General features: G+C 39.1%; 2 protein-coding genes across 5 annotated transcripts in view; both read left to right on the top strand.

Moving 5' to 3' along the window:
• RAB8B (RAB8B, member RAS oncogene family) overlaps window positions 1–4,456 on the top strand; it is a 63,244-nt gene extending 58,788 nt beyond the window's left edge. The window contains exons 7-8 of the mRNA XM_061182039.1: window positions 2,582–2,632; window positions 3,563–4,456. Of these exons, the coding sequence (XP_061038022.1) occupies window positions 2,582–2,632; window positions 3,563–3,655 (144 nt within the window). The 3' untranslated portion in view covers window positions 3,656–4,456. The remainder of the gene's footprint in view (window positions 1–2,581; window positions 2,633–3,562) is intronic.
• Window positions 4,457–14,727: 10,271 nt separating this feature from the next.
• APH1B (aph-1 homolog B, gamma-secretase subunit) overlaps window positions 14,728–22,159 on the top strand; it is a 267,402-nt gene continuing 259,970 nt past the window's right edge. For all 4 annotated transcript variants that reach the window (XR_009699387.1, XM_061180221.1, XM_061180222.1 and 1 more), the window contains exons 1-4: window positions 14,728–14,911; window positions 16,282–16,452; window positions 19,701–19,771; window positions 20,594–20,716. Coding sequence is in view for 3 of the 4 variants with exons in the window: in XM_061180221.1 (XP_061036204.1) it covers window positions 14,799–14,911; window positions 16,282–16,452; window positions 19,701–19,771; window positions 20,594–20,716 (478 nt within the window). In the remaining variant the exon portion in view is untranslated. The remainder of the gene's footprint in view (window positions 14,912–16,281; window positions 16,453–19,700; window positions 19,772–20,593; window positions 20,717–22,159) is intronic.

The raw sequence follows: 22,159 nt of genomic DNA, 5'->3' as shown, positions 1-22,159 counted from the left end.
AGTCTTAATTACTTTCATGTCTGCACTCTCTCAAGAGAGAATTAAACTGTTAGCTTATTGAACAGATTCCCTTAGTGTCCATGTTTGAAGTCGATTAAGCATGATACATTTTAACACTATGGCATTAAGTAGAAATAAGAACGTGTGTTTATCAGAGAGTAGTTTTAATAAGTTTTCAGTAAGTTAACTGTTAAGACCAAATTATCTAAGGTCTTCTAAGAATAGATTTTCTTTACCAAGTGCAGAGTTATTGATAATATTTTCTTTTTTAAAAACATTTTTAAAACTGATCATAAAAATAATACATGTACTATGTGTTAATACATGTAATTTATTTAACAATAAAACTGATGGTTTCATAAACATTTAATTTCTCAAGCCGTTCACTCTTCACCATGACATATGGCTAAAAATTGAGACTTAAGTGACTCGACTAGTGGACGCTGATCAGAACTTTTTCTTTCTTTTAAATAACTAACAGTCATTTCTTCAGGTTGGCTAATGGGTGTTAGGAAACAGGAAGCCTCTATTGATTTATTTACTCAAGCATAGATACGCAGAAAAATGCTTCCTTCTGCTTGCTACAAAAGGATTTCCTTTCATCAGAAAGAGGGGAACCTCTTCAGTCAGGTTTAATGGTGGAGACAGGAGAGAAGCTTGCTCACTGAGATGGCCCACGTAGGATTGCTGCCACGGAATGAGCTCTGTACCCTGGCTTAATGGAGCAGGCTTCGGTCTCTGTTAGTCCTGTGCCCTGATCATACCTGTGACTTAGAGAGAGTATTGAGTTGGGAATTCCCTGGTCAGGGAACTAAAATCCCGCAAGCCGCTCGGTGTGGCCAAAAAAAAAAAAAAAAAAAAAGAGAGAAGAGAGCATTGAGCTATGGAAATATAGACCTGGGGATTGCCCGAGCTGCTTATTCTGGCCAGGTATTCTGCAGAAGTTAGCAGTTTTCCCAGAGCTTTAACTTAGCCTCAAAAACTGAGATGGGCTTACTTAGAAACTTTGACTCACAGGTGACAGTGTGACAGTGAGACACTGACAATGAGTGATAATAGTAGTTATCATATTGCTTCTTTTTGACTGGTTTAATAATAATCCTTTTGCTGAACATTTTTGGGCATTAGAAGTGATTGGGAACAGACTGACATACCAGTGGGTTTAGCATGGAGACAACTGAGGAAGCCTTAAGAGTCATGTAGAAACAAAGTAGGGATGATAGTTTTTTTAAAATTATTAATTAATTAATTTATTTTTGGCTGCATTGGGTCTTAGTTGCAGCACAGGGGATCTTTCGTTGCAGCGGGCAGGCTCTTCAGTGCGGCAGTTGGGCTTCTCTCTAATTGTGGCACACGGGCTCTAGAGTGCATGGGCTCAATAGTTGCGGCTCATGGGCTCTGTAGTTGTGGCACTTGGGCTCTCTAGTTGTGGCACACGGGCTTAGTTGCCCTGCAGCATATGGGATCTTAGTTCCCCGACCAGGGATCGAACCCCTGTCCTCTGCATTGGAAGGCGGATTCTTTTTTTTTTTTTTTTTTTAATAAATTTATTTATTTTTGGCTGCGTTGGGTCCTCGTTGCTGAGCGTGGGGCTTTCTCTAGTTGCTGTGAGCGGGGGTTACTCTTCGTTTCGGTGCGCGGGCTTCTCATTGCGGTGGCTTCTCGTTGCAGAGCACGGGCTCTAGGCGCTCGGGCTTCAGTAGTTGTGGCTTGTGGGCTCTAGAGCACAGGCTCAGTAGTTGTGGCGCACGGGCTTAGTTGCTCTGTGGCATGTGGGATCTTCCCAGACCGGGAACCAGGCCTCAAACCCGTGTCCCCTGCATTGGCAGGCAGATTCTTAACCACTGCGCCATCAGGGAAGTCCCTGGAAGGCGAATTCTTAACCACTGGACCACCAGGGAAGTCCCAGGGATGATAGGTTTTAAAAACGTTTGGCTTGGGTTTGGGTCAAGAGGCACTAGGCATAAAATGCCACTGACATTTGTCCTGCTTCTATTTCACTGATTTCCACGGTGGGGAATTTAGCTGAGCTGTAGGAACTGTTGGGATTTTGGAGTGTTGCGACACGGGAGGTTATATATTCTCAGGTATAAGAGTGAAAGCAATTTGAAAGAGAGGAGATTGGGAATAAAAGGTGGAGATTTTTGTGAAAACAAATTTTAGAGCTATAGGGTAATTCATAATTATTCCTTCAGTTATTAAACAGATATTCAGCATCTCCTAGACCAGGAACTGTGCCCCACTCTGGGGATGCCCAGGAGCTTTAGAGCCTCTGCCTCCCAAGTGATCTTATTATACCCGTAACTCAACAAGTGTCATATTAGGAACTTGTGCCAGATGTTACGTGCAGAAAATATTTGATGAATGACAGTTTGATTACACTGGAAAACCTTTATGATACGATAAATGAAAAATAAGTTACAGTAGTCGTGTCTACTGTGATTGCAATTATGTTCTTTTCTCAATTAAAAACCTCAAAGTAATATTTTTATATTTTATAATGAAATAATAAAAAAGGCTACATTTCTATTTTAAAAGATAATATAAACATATAATAATGAAATCTTTGGTTTACCTTTAGGCATTTTTTACACTTGCACGGGATATAATGACAAAACTCAACAGAAAAATGGTTTGTATGACATATAATTTTTATTTTCCTTATGCTGTTTTTAAATTTGTTTTCTTATTTGTGTTGTTTATTTATTTAATTAAAGGGATAGGCCTGATTATAATATATTCAGATTAACCCATTTTTTTCCCTGACTTACATTTTCACCTGCTTAAACTTTGATTCTTATTTCTGTTTCTTCAAATTTCTTATTTCTGAGCTGCAGCTGTTTCAGTTCTTTCCTCTGGCTCTTTAAGTGGTCTTTATTTATGTATTTATTTTTAACATCTTTATTGGAGTATAATTGCTTTACAATGGTGTGTTAGTTTCTGCTTTATAACAAAGCGAATCAGCTATACATATACATATGTCCCCATTAAGTGGTCTTTAATTGAATTTTGATCAGAATAATTAAAGTAATAATGGCAAAATTAAATTTTTAAATCTCTCTCTATATCAGTATATAATTACGATCTCAAAGTCGCTGAAGTTTGCTTAAATTTGAAACAATCTCAGTGATGAATCATTACGACATCCTGACATCCCGGAAAGTTTGGTTTAACCTGAATCTTGCATATAATTGTATACCTTATGTTACCAACTCTTCTTACCTCCAACAGAGGGGTTGCCTGTACCAGTATCTTAACATTGTTTACATTATTACCCTTGAAACTTTACACTCTTTTGGTTATAATTTTTTTGAACTGGACTTAGGAACTTCCTAATATGTGGTTAATATATTAGGTGCTAGCCTTAAAATATTTTTCCTATATTAACCCACCGTTTCCAAAGAAACAGACAACATCAGAGCTTAACTAGTTCCCTTCCTAATTAACCACACTACTGAGGACACATTTATGGTATGGTTAGATATTTTTTTATTTCTTAGATAATTGGGCTCAAACCATGAAACTTTTATTTCCTTGCTAACTCCATCTTCTGTTTTTTTAGAATGACAGCAATTCATCAGGGGCAGGTGGACCAGTGAAAATAACAGAAAACCGATCAAAGAAGACCAGTTTCTTCCGTTGTGCGCTACTTTGATGAACTCTTTCTGAGAGACTGCAGCTCACCTAGAGGACCCTTTCCTGCTTCTCTGAAAGCACAGGTCACCCAGCCTCAGAATCATCCTGCCTGGCTGCTACTGAGAGCACCGCTGAACCTAGACCTAGATTCTGCACACAGAATGTGCAGTGGATTCCAGCCTCATGGCCCATCAAGATAACAGGCTTCTTCTTTCAAACGTGGAAGCAATGAAGTGGAGACACGTGCAGGACTTAACTTGTTTTTCCTCTGTTTTATTGCGTGTTGCAGAAGCTGCTATCTTTTTCTTTTTCACTTTGCACATCAGTTGTTAGCCTTTCCTTGTTACAGCACAATCTGAGATTCATATCTGCACACTTCTGTCTGATGAGGTTCTAGACAAATTTGCATTCGGGAATGTTTAAAAAAAGAGTAGAACATTTAAAGCAGAGGTTAATATACGAAAATTACAGCATATCTGGTCAGGTTCATATGGCCAAATGTTATTGCATTGATAGCATTTATTTAAGGGCTCTGATTTTCTTAAATAAAAGAGTCATTAAATTCTGATAAAATTTATCTTAAAAATTCATAAAAATGCCCATCTGTTCATCAAAGGCCACAGTTTCTTTATTTCTTCAGATTGTTTAGAGTTTTGCTTCATTCCTGACTTTTTTGCCAGAGTCTGGGTAGCTGAATAAATCACTTTTTCAGGTGATTTATTGATTACCTCTGCCTAATCTATTGACATTGCATTTGGAAATCACTTTAATGTCGCTTTTCTTGAGTTTTGTATTTGCTCTTCTTTCCTATGTTTGACCTATTATAATCACTCACCTAAAACATAACATATTTGAACATTGTTGTCTGTTTCTAAGTGTAAGCTTCTTAAACTGAAATTTTACATAGACAGACACACTACTTAGGGTTTTATTTCAGTATCTAATTGTTGTTCTGTCACATCAGCAAACATAATATATTTTTTCTTAGATTCACTCCTTAGCTGTTGGTTTAGTAGTAATGCCCAATTCTTATCATAATCCCTGTCTGCAAGAATTAACAAGAGTTAGATTTAGACTTAGTTCACAGAATGCTTACCTATAGGGATAGAGATTAGTTTGTGGATATAAATTTCATAGAGATAGCTCTTGGTAAATGATTTTTTTTTTAATTTGGGCTTTTTTTTAAAAAATAAGATTAATTAGACCTAGTGCAGCCTCTAGGAAAAGTCTTGCCTTTTCATTAGAGCAAATATGAGCATGGTTTCAGTTTTACAACAGCTGTTGTTGAATGTGTAGAACCCAGTTCCATCTGTTCAGGTGCATTGTTATAGAACTTGGTCCAGCCATTTGGGCCAAAGCCAACCAAAAAACTTAGCTGCCTTTCTTACCAAACACTGGTACTGGTATGCCTTTTGTAGATGAAACCGTCACATGAGAAAAAAAGGTATTTAGTGTTAACTTAATGTGCCAAATTCATTGTTGTTATTCTAGCCTTCAGTGTCATAACACAGAAGGGAGTAATAAAGAAGTGATTAGGAAATAATAATTATTCTTCCTGTTAGGCCTGTTTTGTTTCACAAAGGTTACCGTCATGCTTGATAGTTAAGTCTGGGAGATGAAAGTGGAAATGGATTGCTTGTTACTGCAGAGAATTCTGCTTCAAATTAAGATGTATCATTAGAATACTTGGACCAGTCAACCTTTACTACTTGTTTGAAAACTTATGCACAATTTAGTGGCAGGAAATATATACCAGAGCTATTTTTGATGGGTTCACTAAATTTATTGTTCACAAATTTCAGTCTCCTTGATTTTTTCTTTTTTTTTTTTTTTTTTGTACTTACTTATAGGCTTAAAGGCACCAGTTGGTGTCCCAGTAAAATCAGTAGTTCCTTGATCAAAAGTTGACTGTAAGTCTACCATCTTAAAATTAGATAGATTTCTGGAACAAAAAAGATAATTTCTTAGAAACATTTTGTATTCACTGATTTTCAGAAAAAGGTCCCAGCAGTTAAGCTTTCTGGATGGTAACAAGGTAATTTCTAAAAGGCAAGTGCTATGACACCATGTATGAATGTAACTCTCTTAGTAATTTACCTCCAACTCTTTGGTGTCTTAACACTTTGGTTTATATCTCAGGGGTTGTCTGCAAACCAAAACTGACATATTCTGTGGTTAGCCTTTTTTTTGTAAACAGAATGCTTTGCTTTTGTTTTTTTTTCCTTCTCTCTTCTGTTGTCTCATATGGGTTAATAACTAGTCTCCATGAACTTCCCTTTGGAAGAGCCTATAAAAGTTAGATGAGTCTAAAAGTGTTCTTTGAAGTAGCAGCAAACTGGGGGTATATACTCTGTTATATAGAAATAAATTGTCCTTGCTATTTTCTTACATTTAGCTTTGCTAAATTGTATATAATTTGAGCTAAGACCATAGGAGATTCACTTCCTGCATGGTAAAATGCCCCAATAAATATTCCACTTTGCTTAATAATGTACATATAGTGCATTATTTTTTCTATTTGTAGATGAATTTAGTGACAGATAATTGTCTGTTCCCTGCTGAAATCTAGTTTTGTGTGAACATTTTTGTGGTTTTATGGATAAAGGTACATGAAGGTTTATTGCAGCAGTATTAGTGGTTCAGTGGCTGCATTTTATTATCAGTGTGCTAATTTTTGACAATGATTGGGCTAGACCTTTTCAAATAGAGTCTGAGGGTATCAGACAATGAAAATGTGCTGTAACTAAGTAGCATGTAAATCAGTTGATTGTAAAGCGTTTCACTGGGAACTTATTTTAGCTATATTTTACTTCAGACAGATTATGAGAAAATAATCCACCTGTGCATCAGTTAGGAGGTGCTGCAGGGTTTCTTACTATTTACATGAACATTTTGTGCAGTCTTTGTTATAAATTTTCAGAAGACTATACTCTTTACTTTGAAGGACTATTTTTTAATTATACCTCATTTAGCTAACTAGTATTCTAATACCTAGTAGAAAAACAGTGAGCCAGTCTTTAAGTATCCAACACAATTTAGACTATATGTTTTGTTTTGAACTAAAGGCATCATTGGAAAAAGTAGCAGGTAGTTTAGGATAGAACATACATGTCATATCCAGTAGCGCAAAAAAAGTATTATCTTCCTGTCTCCATTAATAAATTTAGCTGTGCAATATAGATAAATGTTTGCAGAAATTTCTAAATAAGAGATTATAACTCCATTTTACAGGTTCTGAATGCTGAGAATCTGTATTAAGGCTTATAGTTTTTCCTGTGAACAGTAAGTGATATGTGTAAGCAGACTTCCTTTCCTAGTTCATGACTTAGATTTCTTTATAAATTTAGTTCTTAATCTTTAAAGATGAGCTTCTAAGCTTAAAATTTTAAAATAGCATTTCATTATGTTGGTTTACTTTTCTCTGATTTTAAGCACTCATTTCTGCTCTCAGATTTTTTATAATTTTTCTTTTAACAGAAAGGACATTCCTTTTTCCTTCTTGTTATATCCAAAGAAGGGGGTGGGGGAATGTCTAAAAATGAAATACCTTGTCCTAGAGGGACCTAGATGGACAGGATATACTAATAAAATTTCAAATGCTAGCACAATTTTACAGTAGAATTGGTCTTTTTTCAGACTAATAAAATTAATGGGTGTCATGTTCACTATGAAAAAAATCTAAATGAAATTTACAGAAATGAAAATTAGCAAACAATTATTTTAGGGATATTTTTCAAATTTTACTTCATTTTTTGAAATGCTTGTGCCATACGCAATTGCATTTCTTATTGCCAAGAATTAATAGAACTTCTTGTTTTATTTCTTACCTTTTTTTAAAATGTGAATTTAATTATAATTCATTCCTATGGCCTTACAGATGGGTTTTGTTTATTTGCAGCTGACACTGTCCCTTTAAAGCAAAATACTGTAAACTATTTGAGTAAAATCATGCCCCTAATGGGAAATATCCATTTTTTCCATAGAATCATCCTACTGTAAGTTTCAGCATATTTTACTTTTGCTCCAGTGGCTTAATGTGAAAAAGCTCCTGCAGATAAAGTGGACCTGTCATGTTGTTAATCTTGTTTAAGCCAATTCATTAACTGTGTACTGATAATGATGCTGTGTTTTTTTAAAGAAAAAATGGATTTTATTCCAGGTGAACTTTTTTTTACAATAATGTTCGTCTAAAATAAAAACTACATAATGAAAATACTTATGTCTCTCTGAAATGGATTGCACATTTTTTAAATGTTTCTTCTAATTTGCTAGGTGTGTGTCTCAAACCATGGTAGACTTGAGATATTTTAGCAAACTTTACATCTTACTTCGAGTTCTTTTTGTTGTTTTGGAGGGAAATTTTATTTATTTATTTATTTTTAAACTGAAGTGTAGTTGATTTACAATGTCATGTTTCAGGTATACAGCACAGTGATTCAGTGATATATATATATTTTTCAGATTCTTTTCCCTTACAGGTTATTACAAGATATTGAGTATAGTCCCCTGTGCTGTACAGTAGGTCCTTGTTGGTTATCTATTTTATATATTTTAGTGTGTATGTGTTAATGCCAACCTCCTAATTTATCCCTTCCCCCCGCCCTAGAGTTCCTTAAAGACTGAGAAAAATGGCCAGAGCTCCTGCTCATTCTTAATTCAGCATACATTGAGGTTATTCTGTTATAGAACTGCAGCCTTAAATTGATCGTCCTTCCCTTCTTAGTCCTTGCAAGTTTAGTTTCTGTTGTTTTCACTTTCAAACAACACAATTGGATGTCGATGTTCTGCCAATGTTCTACCCCTGGGCTGGTGCATGTTCCCGGTAGCTTTTGCCGTTCATCCCCAGAACCATTTTGAACCTTCACTGTTCCTCTCAAGCTTATTTTCCTTTCACTCTTTTTTTTTTTTCTTCAAGGTCAAGTCTTTTATTTATTTATTTTTGGCTGCGTTGGGTCTTTGTTGCTGCGCGTGGGCTTCCTCTAGTTGCGGTGAGCGGAGGCTACTCTTTGTTGCGGTGCGCGGGCTTCTCATTGTGGTGGCTTCTCTTGTTGCGGAGCACGGGCTCTAGGCGCGCGGGCTTCAGTAGTTGTGGCACGTGGGCTCAGTAGTTGTGGCTCGCGGGCTCTAGAGCACAGGCTCAGTAGTTGTGGCGCACGGGCTTAGTTGCTCCGCGGCATGTGGGATCCTCCCAGACCAGGGCTCGAACCCGTGTCCCCTGCATTGGCAGGCGGATTCTTAACCACTGCACGGCCAGGGAAGTCCAGCCTCTAGGATCTTGAAAAGGTGAGGTTAGAGATTTTCCCCTAAAGCCTCTAGAAGGAAACTATCCTGGCCCTGACACCTTGATTTTAGCCTGGTAAGACTCATTTCATAATTCTGACCTCCAGAACTATAAGAGAGTAAATTTGTGTTGCACTAAGCCATTAAATTTGTGGTAATTTGTTTACAGCAACGATAGGAAACTAATACAGTTTTCACATTTGTATCTCTAGCTCCAGCCTCTTTCTAGAGGGCCAGACTTCAAAGTTGATCCTCCTACTGGACACCTCCCCTTGAATCTGCTACAGGTACATCAAACAACATGTCTGAAATTCCAACTCAACTCTCCATCTTTCCTCCTTCTCCAGCAATTCCCACCAACAACTCTGAATCCCAAGAGGAGAAACCTATTCTTTCTCCTCTTCTCTCCATCTTGGTAGCACCGTCATCTACCCAGATCCCCAAACAGTTAATCAACCTCCGAGCCTTACACGTCCTAACTCCTTGCTCTCTAATCTATCTCCTTGCCCATTATATTTGCCTCTGTCTTCGCTCAGGCCTCCTTATCTTTTGCCTAGATTTCTGCAACCTCTCCTAACCATTCTTCCAGTCTCTAATCTTATTTTCCTCCAATTCAGTTTTCACAGTGCTGACAGGTTTTTAAAACAAGTCTTACACCCCTGCCAAATTTAATCCTCATAACCTTGGGGAAAAAAAAAACGAAACTCTGTAGCCTGGCAAACAAAGTCCTTTGCGATCCCCACATCTTTCTTTCCCGCCTTCGATTTTGTCACTCTTTAACTCATATGTACCTTTTGAACCGCATCAGTAATTGCATTTCCCCAAACATAACATGCTTTGTCATTCCTTTCCTTATGCTGTTCCTTCTGCTGACTCCCTGCCCCTTGTCTAACTTCTTATTGTTCAGTAACTTCTACTTATCTTCATTCAGTAAGGGTTTCTCTGGGAAGACTTCAGCCACAACCCATCCCTGGTTAGGAACTCCCTCCTGTGTCTGCCCAAAGTGTCACTCACTACCCTGGATTCGAATCATCTGTTTACTTTCCTTCCCCACTAGACTCTAAGCTCTTGTAAGGTGGGGACCGAGTCTTTGGTTTTTGTAATCACAGTATCAGGCAAAGAGCCTGGCACATAGTATGTGTTTAATAAATGTTGAAAGAATCAGTGAACTTCAGTAGTCATCACAATCAACATGTTGCTGAAGAAAGCTAAGTGTAATTTAGGAGCTGTTTGGTTCTCCATTTACTTGTAATTTGAAGAAAGAATGGAAATAAATTCATCAGTGCCTCAATAAGTTTGGCAATAAAAAGAGAAGCTTCATTATCTGGTTTTTATTCTGGCCCTCATCTTACACTATTTTAATCTTTGTTAAATATCTTACACTCTTTTATCCTTTATTAAATATAGAAGAATTTTCTTTTAATAAGATAAATCACCCAGAATGCTCTCTATGTATTGATAAATTGAGTAAACCCTCTCTTTCCCTTTCTTCATGTTTTCTACTCTCAAAATTTAGATTTTCCAATATTAGTTCCAGGGATAGATGAGAATGCCCCCATAGCAAGTGTGGATGAAAAATGTCGCATGCCATATCAGTAAACAAAGGATGCTGCGACCATCAAGCCCTCAGCCACTACAGCTGCCCCCCAAAACTGCACCCAGAGGGGACTCAGGATGAAGAAAAGCAGGATACTGACCCTAGATAGCTAAGGTGCATATCAAAGGAATGTTTTCAATGAGCCAAGACTCTTGCGTCTTCCCACACATAGAAAAGTGCTAAATTCATTAACTTGAGATGTCTGGTTTTTCTTTAACAGTAATCATCAGCTGCTCTAACCGCCGGGTTTTGTTTTTGTTTTCAAAACTCCTATATATCTGGCTCCTCCCTTTGGCTCTTTACAGTCCCGAGCCCTCAGCAAGTCGGCCGAATAAAACATAATTCTCAACTTTTAGGTTGTGCATTTTTTTTCAGTCAGTACAAGTAAAATTAATTAATATTAATTAATTTTAAAATATATCTACCTTTCCAGAAGCCATCACCCTTGATTTTTTCCCTCCCTCACTCCATGTAGCTCATCAGGTCATTAAATTTTGTTTGCACGGTTCCTAAATCTCTTCAGTCTTTCTGCTTCTCTCCAGACTCCTGCTGTTTCCCTGATTCATCTGCAGATGCCAAAGACCTCTTATCTGAAATCCCATTTTCCATTATCTTTACAAAAGAGATCTGAGCCTGTCACTCCCTTGGATAAACTCCGGACTTGAGGTAAACTCTAACCTGCTGGCCTTTTCTGTCTTATCTCTCCTCACACTGAGAGGACATCCTGAACTACTTTCTGTCCCTCAGAAATGCCCTGCTTTCTTTGACTTTGAGGCCTTTCCACTTGTCCTTCCATTTCTCCCCTACTTCCTAGCTTTGCTGACTCCAAAGCTGAGACCTGAATGAGTGGGTGTCATCTTCTTTAGCAACAGCTCCCACGTTTGGATTGGCTGTCCTTCCCCCTTCCTGTATATCCTCATAACCCCTCTACTTGCCTGTCTGGCTTCTCCACTAGACTGTAAGCTCAGTGGAGACAGGGGCACAACTGTTTCATTGGTGTCCTCCCAATCCCTAGCGTTTTGCCTGATACTTCATACGCAGCATGCATTTTGAATGAATGAATAAATGGTTGAGTATAAATCTATCAGCACTATCAGAAAATAAAGCTCAAGTGAATTCATTAGTATATTGTGAATTACTGGTAGGTATGTCCAAGCCTTATTGGATAAATTGCTAAAATGTGGTATTGCTTTTTGCACCCTCCCACTCCTCCAGGCGCATGCCCAGCAGTCGATATCCTTATCCATAGTGTGTGTCAGCCTCTTTCCCCCAGGCACCTTTTAGAGATTTAACTCCCAACATCACTTAGTATGTTTTCAAGTCTTTGGAGAAAACTCATAGTAAGTTCGTAAAAACTTAAGGAGTCAATAGCACTGCTTCTTAGCCTCACATTCCTCACTTGTAAAAGAATTGTGGAAATCAGTGTAAAAGTGCTTTTTAAACAGCCATACATCATATAAATGTAATTCAGAGAAAACTTGAAATAAGTGTTTCTAGTAAATAACCATGAATGCTGAGGAAGTCTATCTTATTGGTGATTTTGACAGTTTGGTCTAGTTACTTCCTTTTCTATTTTATTCCAACAGACATCAGTTAAAGATGTCTTCATAGATAGGGGGGCAGAGTCATTACATTTTGCATTGCCTTCCCATTTTTTAACTGGACTTGGGGACTAAAATTGAACTGAGATATGGTCAAGATAACGTAAGTGCAAATTCCCCCAATTTATAGCTCTGCATGTTGCGTTGCCTACTTCCAAAGTATTTGAGGCACCTTTAATGGAGACACAGATCTTGGTTAAAATCAGGATAGTCAAATCAAAATAGGGATAAAAGAATAAGCCATATTCTGAAGTCATGGCAGTAATTGTAATTAAAAAAAAGAAGAATAGTTGCTACAATTGACTATTAAATTTAGCTCCAAGCTTCCTGGGAATTAAGATAAAGCCTGAATATGATGAGTTAGCTCTCAAGCTGAGCATATGCATTTGTCAGGAGAAACAAAACTTTTTTCTAGCCCTGAACTCAAACAGTAAATTAGAGATATTGAATAATGATAATGAAATAGTTTATGAAATATGCAAGAAAAAATGTAGATGGCCATTTTGCTACCCAAAAAATGGGGTTCACCTCTTGGTGGGTGTCGAGCCAAAAGACACAACCAAGCCAAAGATCAGGAGAAGGAAGTATTTATTACTTGCAGCAAGTAAGGAGCACACTGGGGATCTTTCCCAAAGAAGTGTCTCCCCAAATGGCAAAACTGGGGAAGTTTTAAGCTAAGGGTACATGCATATTTATGTAGACGCTTGAGCAGAGGAGAATTCAGCATAGAATTGAGGCAAAGGTCGACCGAATCCAAGCTTTAGTTGATTGAAGTCACAAGGGTCAGAAAAGGTCAACATCATCACCCCTTAGGTTCCAGTTGATCTGGTGGTTGAGGCTTCAGGCTAATCTTTACCATTGAAACAGAGCTGGGAGTCTTTATTACTGATATATTATCTTTGCTATTGTTACTTCTCTTGCCCAATAACAGTCCTACATTCTTTTGTTCCCTTAAGACTATTAATTACTAAGGCCTGTTCAAGGACAAGCATTGTGTCTAGGCTTAGATGACAAAATAGCTTAGGCCAAAAACAGATTTTCTTATGTCAATGAAGCCATGCCTGGTTCTCTTTCTCCGGGGACCCCCTATCCTATCTGCTTACAATTTCTTGTATTAAAAAAGCTTAATTTACACCAAGGACGTGAGTAGGATATGCCTCTGTGATGGCATTTCTGCATGAAGCTTAAGTAATGTAATTGTATTTGACAAATTTGATTCAGGATAGAACCAAAAGAATCTATCTAATGGTGGGTCACTCTATCAATTTCAACTGTTGTCTCAACCTGAGTTTTAACAGGTGCTGGACAAGACATTTCAAAATGAAGAAAAATTCTGTGGAGTAATAGGAAAATATATATGTCTGTTTTAAATGGACAAAGGTGACATTTTACCACAAAAATTAAATACCTGTATTATTTGAAGGCCCATTTTTCAGAGGTGAGCTGCGAAAACATCTTCAGTCAGGTCCCAACTTTTGTCTTTTCAGTGTTGATTTCCAAGAGCTTTATTCACGATAGACATTAAAGAATGAGTAGGAATGGCTAACACATACATAGCACTTACTGTGCAGGCACAATCCTCAAAATAACCCATGACGTATTATTATCCCCATTAGGCATGGAGGTAAATCTTAGATGTGAATGGTTACGGAAATTAACCTTCTGGTTTAAATTTGTAAACCTCTCAGAAATTGTTTAATTAATATAAAATAGCAAATGTTTTTAAGTTCCACTTTTTAAATTATTTCACTCATTGAACAGATATTTAGTTCAGCACCTTCTTGCTGCTGCAAAACCAGCAAAGAACAAAACAAAGACCCTGCCCTCCAGAAGTTTACATTTTAATCGGGGAGACAAATGAGCAAGTAAAAACTGAGCAGGGAGATGTTACTGTTATTACGCGGTGGTCAAAGAATGCCTTCAAAAACAACTTTTTTAAGACTTGGCGGGAGTGGGGTACAAATAAAACCAGCTCGCCAAAACAACCCCGAGATGGACAGCTTCTACTGTGAGTTATCGCCTGGGTCACTGCTCTCCCAGCTAGAGTTTTGTACGTAGTTTCACGAAGTTCCCGCAACTATACAAATGGCATAATGTGCTTCAAAAAAAGACTCCTTTGTTTAGAAATGGAATCATGCCTATGTCCTGCGCGGAGTTTTTCGTTAGCTGATCTGGACTCTTCCCCAGTTCCGGCTCCAAAGCGGGTTGGGGACCTCCCCTTCTCTTAGCCACGTCGTGGGCGGCGTCGTTGGCCTGATGGATGCGTACCAGTGGTGGTGGCGGGGGGCGGCGCCAAAGCTCCTACGCTAAAGTCTCCAGCTACCGCCGCCTCTGCATCAGAAGCTGATAAGTCTCCCGGGCTGAAAGCCCGGAGATGAGCCCCGCCCCGCCTCCTCCGCCGCGCCCCGCCTCCTCCGCCGCGCCCCGCCTCCTCCGCCGCGCCCCGCCTCCTCCGCCGCGCCCCGCCTCCTCCGCCGCGCCCCGCCTCCTCCGCCGCGCCCCGCCTCCTCCGCCGCGCCCCGCCTCCTCCGCCGCGCCCCGCCTCCTCCGCCGCGCCCCGCCTCCTCCGCCGCGCCCCGCCTCCAGCCCCTCGGCCTGCCCCGCCCTCGCCGCGCGCTCTTCACCGTTGGCGTTCTGCGCCTCCACGTCCGCGCTAGGCCCCCGGGCCGGCTTCTGCGGTCGCCATGACGGCGGCCGTGTTCTTCGGCTGCGCCTTCGTTGCCTTCGGGCCTGCGCTCGCCCTCTACATCTTCACCATCGCCACCGAGCCGTTGCGCATCATCTTCCTCATCATCGGGTAAGGCGGTTGCGCCGGGAAACCCGGACGTGGGGCTCCCCTCCCCCGCCAGGGGTACCGGCGATTCCTGGCGTCCCCACCAAACGGCTCGTCCTCGTTGGGCTTTGGAGCGGAGAAGGGTTAGGAGGGGGGAGAGCGGAGACCCCACTCCTGGGACTCCTCGCCCTCCTCCGAGGGTCGGCGAGAAAAGAACAAGAGCCCCGCGACCCCAGAGGGCGAGCTCTAGGGAAGGAGATCACACCTTGGGTCTCAGAAAACCCTGACGCTTGGCTCCCGAGTTTTTGCCTAGGGTCCGTGGGTGGGCGTTAGTGAGTCATACATTAAAACTATTTAAAAAATTGTGGATAACTTCAAATATGCATCTTTTATTTTTTTGGAGGGGGAGGTCCCTAGTTTCCCTCAGATTCTGACAGGCATCTGTAATCCCAAGCGAGTTAACAGCCCTTAAGCACCTGGGGATCAGGTTCTTTAAAACATACGGATGCACACCACCTATCCCTCCCTGAATCAACTGAATAGGAATGTCTAGGGGGTGGAATTCGGACTTTTTAAAAGCGTCCCAGGTGATTCAGGTGTGCGGCCAAAGGGTAGAAACCTGTGAAAACTCCGCAGCACCTGTAGTACGTCTCCTTGCAGGAGCTTGGTCAATACCGAACTCTGGTGGCGAATGTAATCATAATCCCAGTTTTCACCTGTCTGGCAGCTCTTACTGGAGCTCCCCTACGACCCTCTCCGCCACTGAGTCTCACTTGGTACCAGGAGAAACAGCCAGGCGAGACCAGTGAATCCCACCTTTTCTGAGCTTTCTCACCTCTCACAACTGTATTGAAAATGCTGCATCACACTTGTCATTTAAAAAACAATAGAGATTTGGGCAAGAGGTCTGTAAAGCTTGTTATAATCATTAAAATCCACAGGAATGTTGTAAAAACCAGGCCTGGAAGACTGATGTAGATCAGAGCACAGGCTTTCAACCTCTGGATTTCAAACCAATCGCTCTGTTAATAGAGATGTAGACATTTTCCTGGAAAAGACATTTGCACATCAATGGGCAAAGCTTTAATTAGGAAGCTTAGCAAATAACCAAGTTTCCAGACAGACAGTCCTTGGCAGTTAGTCTGCAGATTTACTTACAAATAGCAGGGTCACTGAAAAAAGTGATTTTTAGGAAAAATCTCAAATTCCTCTTGCCCTGCATGTTTATTTCACTGGGGAAACTGCCCCATTGATTAGGACCAGTTGGTTAAGAGCATCACTTCATGAACACTTTTTTTGTCAGGAAATCTCTTCCTTCTCAAGCAGGGTTTTTTCTGCTTTTAAATCATTATTAGTCCTGTTCACTTGTAACTCCCCCCACCCCTAATTTTCAGAGCTTTCTTCTGGCTGGTGTCTCTGCTGCTTTCTTCCTTCATTTGGTTCATGGCAGCAACCCTTACTGATAACAAAGATGAACCAAGACAGAGAGATCTGCTGATCTTTGGAGTGTTAATCTCAGTCCTTATCCAAGAAATGTTCCGGTTTGCATATTATAAACTTTTAAAGTAAGTTAAATGCTTTACCTTTTTTCCCAGTTTTATTTGAATTATGATTTAGTAGTTTGAAACATTAATGTATTGTTGTATTTGAAGGTCCATGTCTTCCTACATAGTTCCAAGCCAAGGGATTGTACATTTCCAGCCTGAAAATATTGAGTATTTTAACTCGTGGACATTCATTCCTTCCTTCACTCGTTCAAAAAATATGTCTTGAGAATTTGCTCAATGCCGTGCATACCCTAGGTACTGGGGATACATCATGATTAAAAGACAGTCTCATGGTGGTAATATTATAGTGGGAAGAGATAGACAACAAATGAATAAACAAGAAAAGACATTGTATATTAAAAGATATAAGTGCCATGGAGAAAAATAAGCTAGAGAAATAATCATTGAAACAAGAAGAACAAAAACTGTACCAGATCAGAATTTATACGCACTTCTCTTTGACATCACCTAAAATAGGTAATTCTTATGGTGATTATGCCTGCCATTATTTTGACTGTATTAGGGAGGAACAGGGGTTCATTTTGTGATATGTCATTTGATTTCATGTCCAGAATAGAAAAATACATTAAAAAAAAAAAAAAGCCGTGGGCATGAGTTCCCTTTTTAGGCCAGAAAGTAGGTCATCTGTAGGATCCATGAGGATCTCATATGAAACCACTGTTTTGAAACACAGCTTGAACTTGGAACCATATTTTCTTTCAGGTAGTCGTGAGGTTGGCTTTGGTTATGTAGTAAGGCTTAGTTAGTAGAGTGATAAATGTGCTATGTCTTCTCATCTCTGCAAATGAGATAATTAAAGCACTTTATGAATTTTATGGATGCAACCAAGACAGAACCTCAATAACATCTCTTATAATAGGCTTCTGATAATTTGTTCTTGCCAATATGCCAGTCCTTTTGTATTTTTTACTTGTTGCTTTTAATAACAGATTTTGAAATTTAATAACGAAGCAATTTAAATCACAAGTAGAAAACCAGGAAGCCATTGCTTAGAAGCAAAAGTCATATCTGAGAAAAAGTTTAAAAATGAAATTTCCATTAGTTCCCGGAAATATTAAAGAACAACCAATAAAAATCAAACATAACATTTCAGGTTCCATGGGAATACAGTACCCTTAACAGATGGACATTCAGCTGTGGTTGAATGTTTCTGGTATGCAGCAGTTACTACTATTCCAAAATTTAATTTTAACTGTAGAATATATTAAGGTAATAAAAATCTCCTTCTTTCTGACCTCTACCTTACACAGGCAAATGCAGTCTCTGTCACATGGTTATCATCTTGTCTCTTTCAAGGCTAAACATTCCTCATTTCTTCAGCTGGCCCTCAGGAGACATGGATGTGGCTTCCAAACCTTTTCCCATCTCTGTTCTTTTATGTCAGTGGACACACCCCTTTTTGTCGGTGCCTGGGATTTACCTGTGTCTGGAACCCAGCACAGTACCCTGCTGTGGTCAAAGCAGTGCAGAGAGCAGGGTCCTTCCCACCCTTGACAGGGCACTGTTCTCTTAACTCAGCCTCGGGTTGCACTGGATTTTCCTGTCTCCAACATCACTGGCTCATGTTGGTTTTGCATTTACTAATTTCAGTAGATTTTCACAGATCAGGACATGGCTTTAATAACCCCTTAGGACTTGAGGTTCTAAAACCTCACTTACCTGGAGTGGCTAAATGGGTATCTGCTGTTCTTCACTATTGTGTTTCTTCACGGTTTCCACCTGAAAAGCAACCCTTTATTGGCACTAACCTAAGGTTCCAAAGGACTACAAGCTGAACATGGGTTGCCTTTTTTTTTTTTTTTTTTTTTGGCCATGGCTGTGTGGCTTGTGGGATCTTAGTTCCTCCACCAGGGATTGAACCCGCGCCTTCGGCAGTGAAAGCGCAGAGTCCTAACCACTGGACCACCTGGGAATTCCCCATGGGTTGCCTTTTTTTTTGGCTGCGCCGGGAGGCGTGTGGGATCTTAGTTCCCCGACCAGGGATTGAATCTGTGCCCCCTGCATTGGAAGCGTGGAGTCTTAACCACTGGACTGCCAGGGAAGTCCCAAAGACCTTCTTCTTTATGCTTATTACAATTTTGGTTGAATTCTGTGTTGCCTTAATGTAGTCAATATATTTATGTCATGAGATAGGCTCACTGTAGTGAATATACATACCTTAAAATTTAATTAACACAATACCCAGAATATAATTTCCATGTTCTAGTTAATTTTCTACTCTTAGAGTTAACTGAACTCCTTTTTGTTTCAGCACTTGTTGAAAAATCTTTGTAAAATGTTTGGTTCCTTTATTGCTTTAATAAGTATACTTTAAATATAATTTAAATATCCTTTGCGTCAGGATTGTTGTTGCAGACTTTCTAGCCAACAAGGGGTAGCAATAGTGACAAGAGTGGAGCCGACCTGCCGCAGTCCTCACACATTTGTGTGGGGTGCAGGGGCTCATGGTCAGTTTGCAAATTGTCCACGACAGAAGCATGGATATGATCACTCTGAAGATCATTTCTTATTGAGCAGTAGTCTAATGTTTCATTCAAGTATTCATTTATCTTCTTTTCTGAGGGTAGCATTTTATTCTCCCCTGATTACTTCTCCCCTGAGGCCTGACTAGGGTTATGAAACAAATAATGTTTTCAAATCAGAAGACCATTTGATTAGGTATCCATATGAGAGTTCACACTGTCAGTGTTGTAGGATTTAAGAGTAAGGAGAGATGGGATGAATAATTATCAATCATTGGTAAAGATGGCTTCTTTGAGCAATTGTTGCATGAACTAGACTTTGAAGAGTGAGTACCACTTACGTTCTACGGAGTGGAGGGTAGAAGGGAGAATGGCAGAATAAGTCTAACCCAGGCGGAAATACAACAAAGTACCGAAGAAGTGGAATAGAAGATACAGTACTTTGGGAAGAGGAAAAATTCAGAGTGGTAGATGCCGTAAGATATTGAATTAAATACTTCCTAAGCTTAGTCATAAGTATTACTTTTTTTGTATTATTAAACTCAATCCCTTATATTCTTCTTATTTTTCCTCCTCTTTGTGAATGTCAGATAAAAGGCAAAAGTTGGTTGGAAATTTTGATTGACTTTAGTTAATTGAAAACTTGCTGTGTTCGTTTAAATGGATTTTAGATTTAGAGTATAATGTGATCAAAAACCTCATTAAGTATCTGGATTTCAAAATATCGTATGTATTTTTCTGATATACTACTTAAAAAAAATTATCTGTGTGGTTTTATTTTAGAAAATCCAGTGAGGGTTTGAAGAGTATAAACCCAGGTGAGAAAGCACCCTCTATGCGATTGCTGGCTTATGGTAAGTTAGAACTGCATGGCGTCCTAAAGATAAAAGATCAGACTTGACATAAAAGCCATTTTTATCTTTTAAATCTTTGTAGGTTTCAAGTAGTATTTTACTACCGCATTGGCCTATTGGTGTACATTGTTTATTTTTCTAGCTTTCCAGGGCCCTTATGTAAAGGAAAGTGATTGCAGGTGACCATTATCTGTGTGTCCATTAAATATTAACCAGATTTGACAGTTACGTTTTTTAACATATATACACTCTAGTTAACAATTTCTAAGTGATGTTATTGTTACCTTCTCTGGGTTGTTTCCATGACTTTGTCTGTACTGAGAGGACCCTTCATATTAATACAGTTAATACCTCTTTGTATTTTTCTTTCAGAATTATGGTTTAAAGGTTGGATCCGGGTCCCTAAATTGAGTCACCCAGCTTGACCCAGGGATCCCTCTTTACAATACAGTCACCCCTCAAGCTCAGTTCCATCAAACTTAATTCTACAGATTCTGTTGTCATGAATTAAAGTCAGAGCTTCAGTATCGTATCCTTCTGTCTCGCCTATCCCTTCGGAGCCTTTCTGGATCTCTTTCTCTCCTTTTTCATTTCTCTGCTACATTTCACTGACCATTTCCTTTCCTCTTTTCTCCCCACTTTTCTCTCGGTTCATCATTTAGCCAAGCGCTTGCCTTTTCTGAGCCAGCTTTCCACTGCTCCTCCAACAGCATGTGCACCCTTTTTCCTTCAACAAAATAGTGTTCCTTAGTCCTTGGGAATTTGATTTGAGGAGAAATCACAGCATGAGTAAGGTTTAACAGTGTTTTCCTTCCTCTTTAGTTTCTGGCTTGGGCTTTGGAATCATGAGTGGAGTATTTTCCTTTGTAAATACCCTGTCTGACTCTTTGGGACCGGGCACGGTGGGCATTCATGGAGACCCTCCCCAGTTCTTCCTGAATTCAGGTATGTGTCTGGTAGCTGTGAATGTTCAGATTTATGATCTAAATGATCATCCTTAGTGGAGTTCCCTGGCTTAGGAAATGAAGTGAATAGAAATTTATGTTATACCTTCTAAAGGCAAGATACTGTTAGACACTGTGATGGAAAGGACCTAGGAAAATAAAAATTACAGTTAGAGTATTGTAGAATTTTAGAGTGGAACTAAGCTTGCATAAAATTTATTTTTCTGTTACTATACTAAGAGTGTTGCTGTATAGCTGATATATTGTAAGTGAATTTTTATAGGCTATATGCTTTTATTGTTTTTGTTTTTATTAGTTTATATTTCTCTTCACTGTAGCCCTAATCTTAATTCATTTGTCATCTTGGCCGCTTTTTGGAATGGGAAGTATAATTTAATCTTGAAATTGAGAGGAGAGAAAATAGTTCTTATTTAATGTGAGGTAATGTCATATATCTAAAAACGTATATTTAAACATATATATATTTAATTTTAACTGTAACAATCCATCTTCCCTGTTCCTTAAGAACTGGGACACCAGCAGGAACTTAGAGTCCCTTGTTCCGAGTCCCTTGTTCCTCCTCACTCCTCCCCGACAGGTAACTGTAGCCCTGATTTTGTGTTATTAAGTCCCTGGGTTAGCCAGGTCTGAAAGTTAGGTTTTTAACATGTATCGATGTTTTACTTTGAAGGTAAAACCTGAAAGTTTTACCTTCATGTGTGTATCTGAAAAAAAAAAAAAAAATTAGTTTTCTTGCTTTTGAACATTTAAAAATAAATTGTACTATATTCTTTAAAAACAAGAAATTGAGAGGAAAAAAATAATAGATGAGTTGACCTTTATCCAAAGATGCAGGTAAAAGGACCAACCCATTTCAAACCGCTTTTCATCCACCAGATGAAAATTGTCCCCATGATGCAGTGGTCACACATTTGAGAGTTGGTAATATACATAATTAATATAAGATCTCTCCTAAATTACACAAGAAGAATCTTTTAAAAAATAGTTTTTAAAAACCCCACTGTATTTTTTTGTCTTCACAAGTTGTATCGTTGAAATAAGTGACCCTATGCACAGATTCTTTTAATTAAATCATTATTAATTTATCATCTTTACTAAAGTAATTTCTGTCTTCAAGGAGCTTATCATCTTGTAGAGGGAATAAGACCAAAAAAGTGATTAAGCGTTTCAATGCAGTTTAACATAATAATAGAAAAGATATAAGGAGGTATGACCAAATTAAAAAAACAAGTTGCTGCAGTAAAAAATTGAGAGACATGCTGCACGTTATAGTGATCCCCAAACCCAGTGGACCCTTGTTCATCATTTCAGTTCAGACCTTGGTATCTCCTGTCTAGATTACTACCATTAACTCCCACCCGGTTAGTCTTTCCTCAACACATTTTCCATGGGAATCCATCCTGTATACAGCCCCCCAAATGAC

Source organism: Eubalaena glacialis, chromosome 2 (assembly GCF_028564815.1).
Source record: "Eubalaena glacialis isolate mEubGla1 chromosome 2, mEubGla1.1.hap2.+ XY, whole genome shotgun sequence".
Taxonomy (NCBI): domain Eukaryota; kingdom Metazoa; phylum Chordata; class Mammalia; order Artiodactyla; family Balaenidae; genus Eubalaena; species Eubalaena glacialis.
Note: the sequence above shows the minus strand (reverse complement) of the source record. Positions and strands in the feature narration are given on the sequence as shown.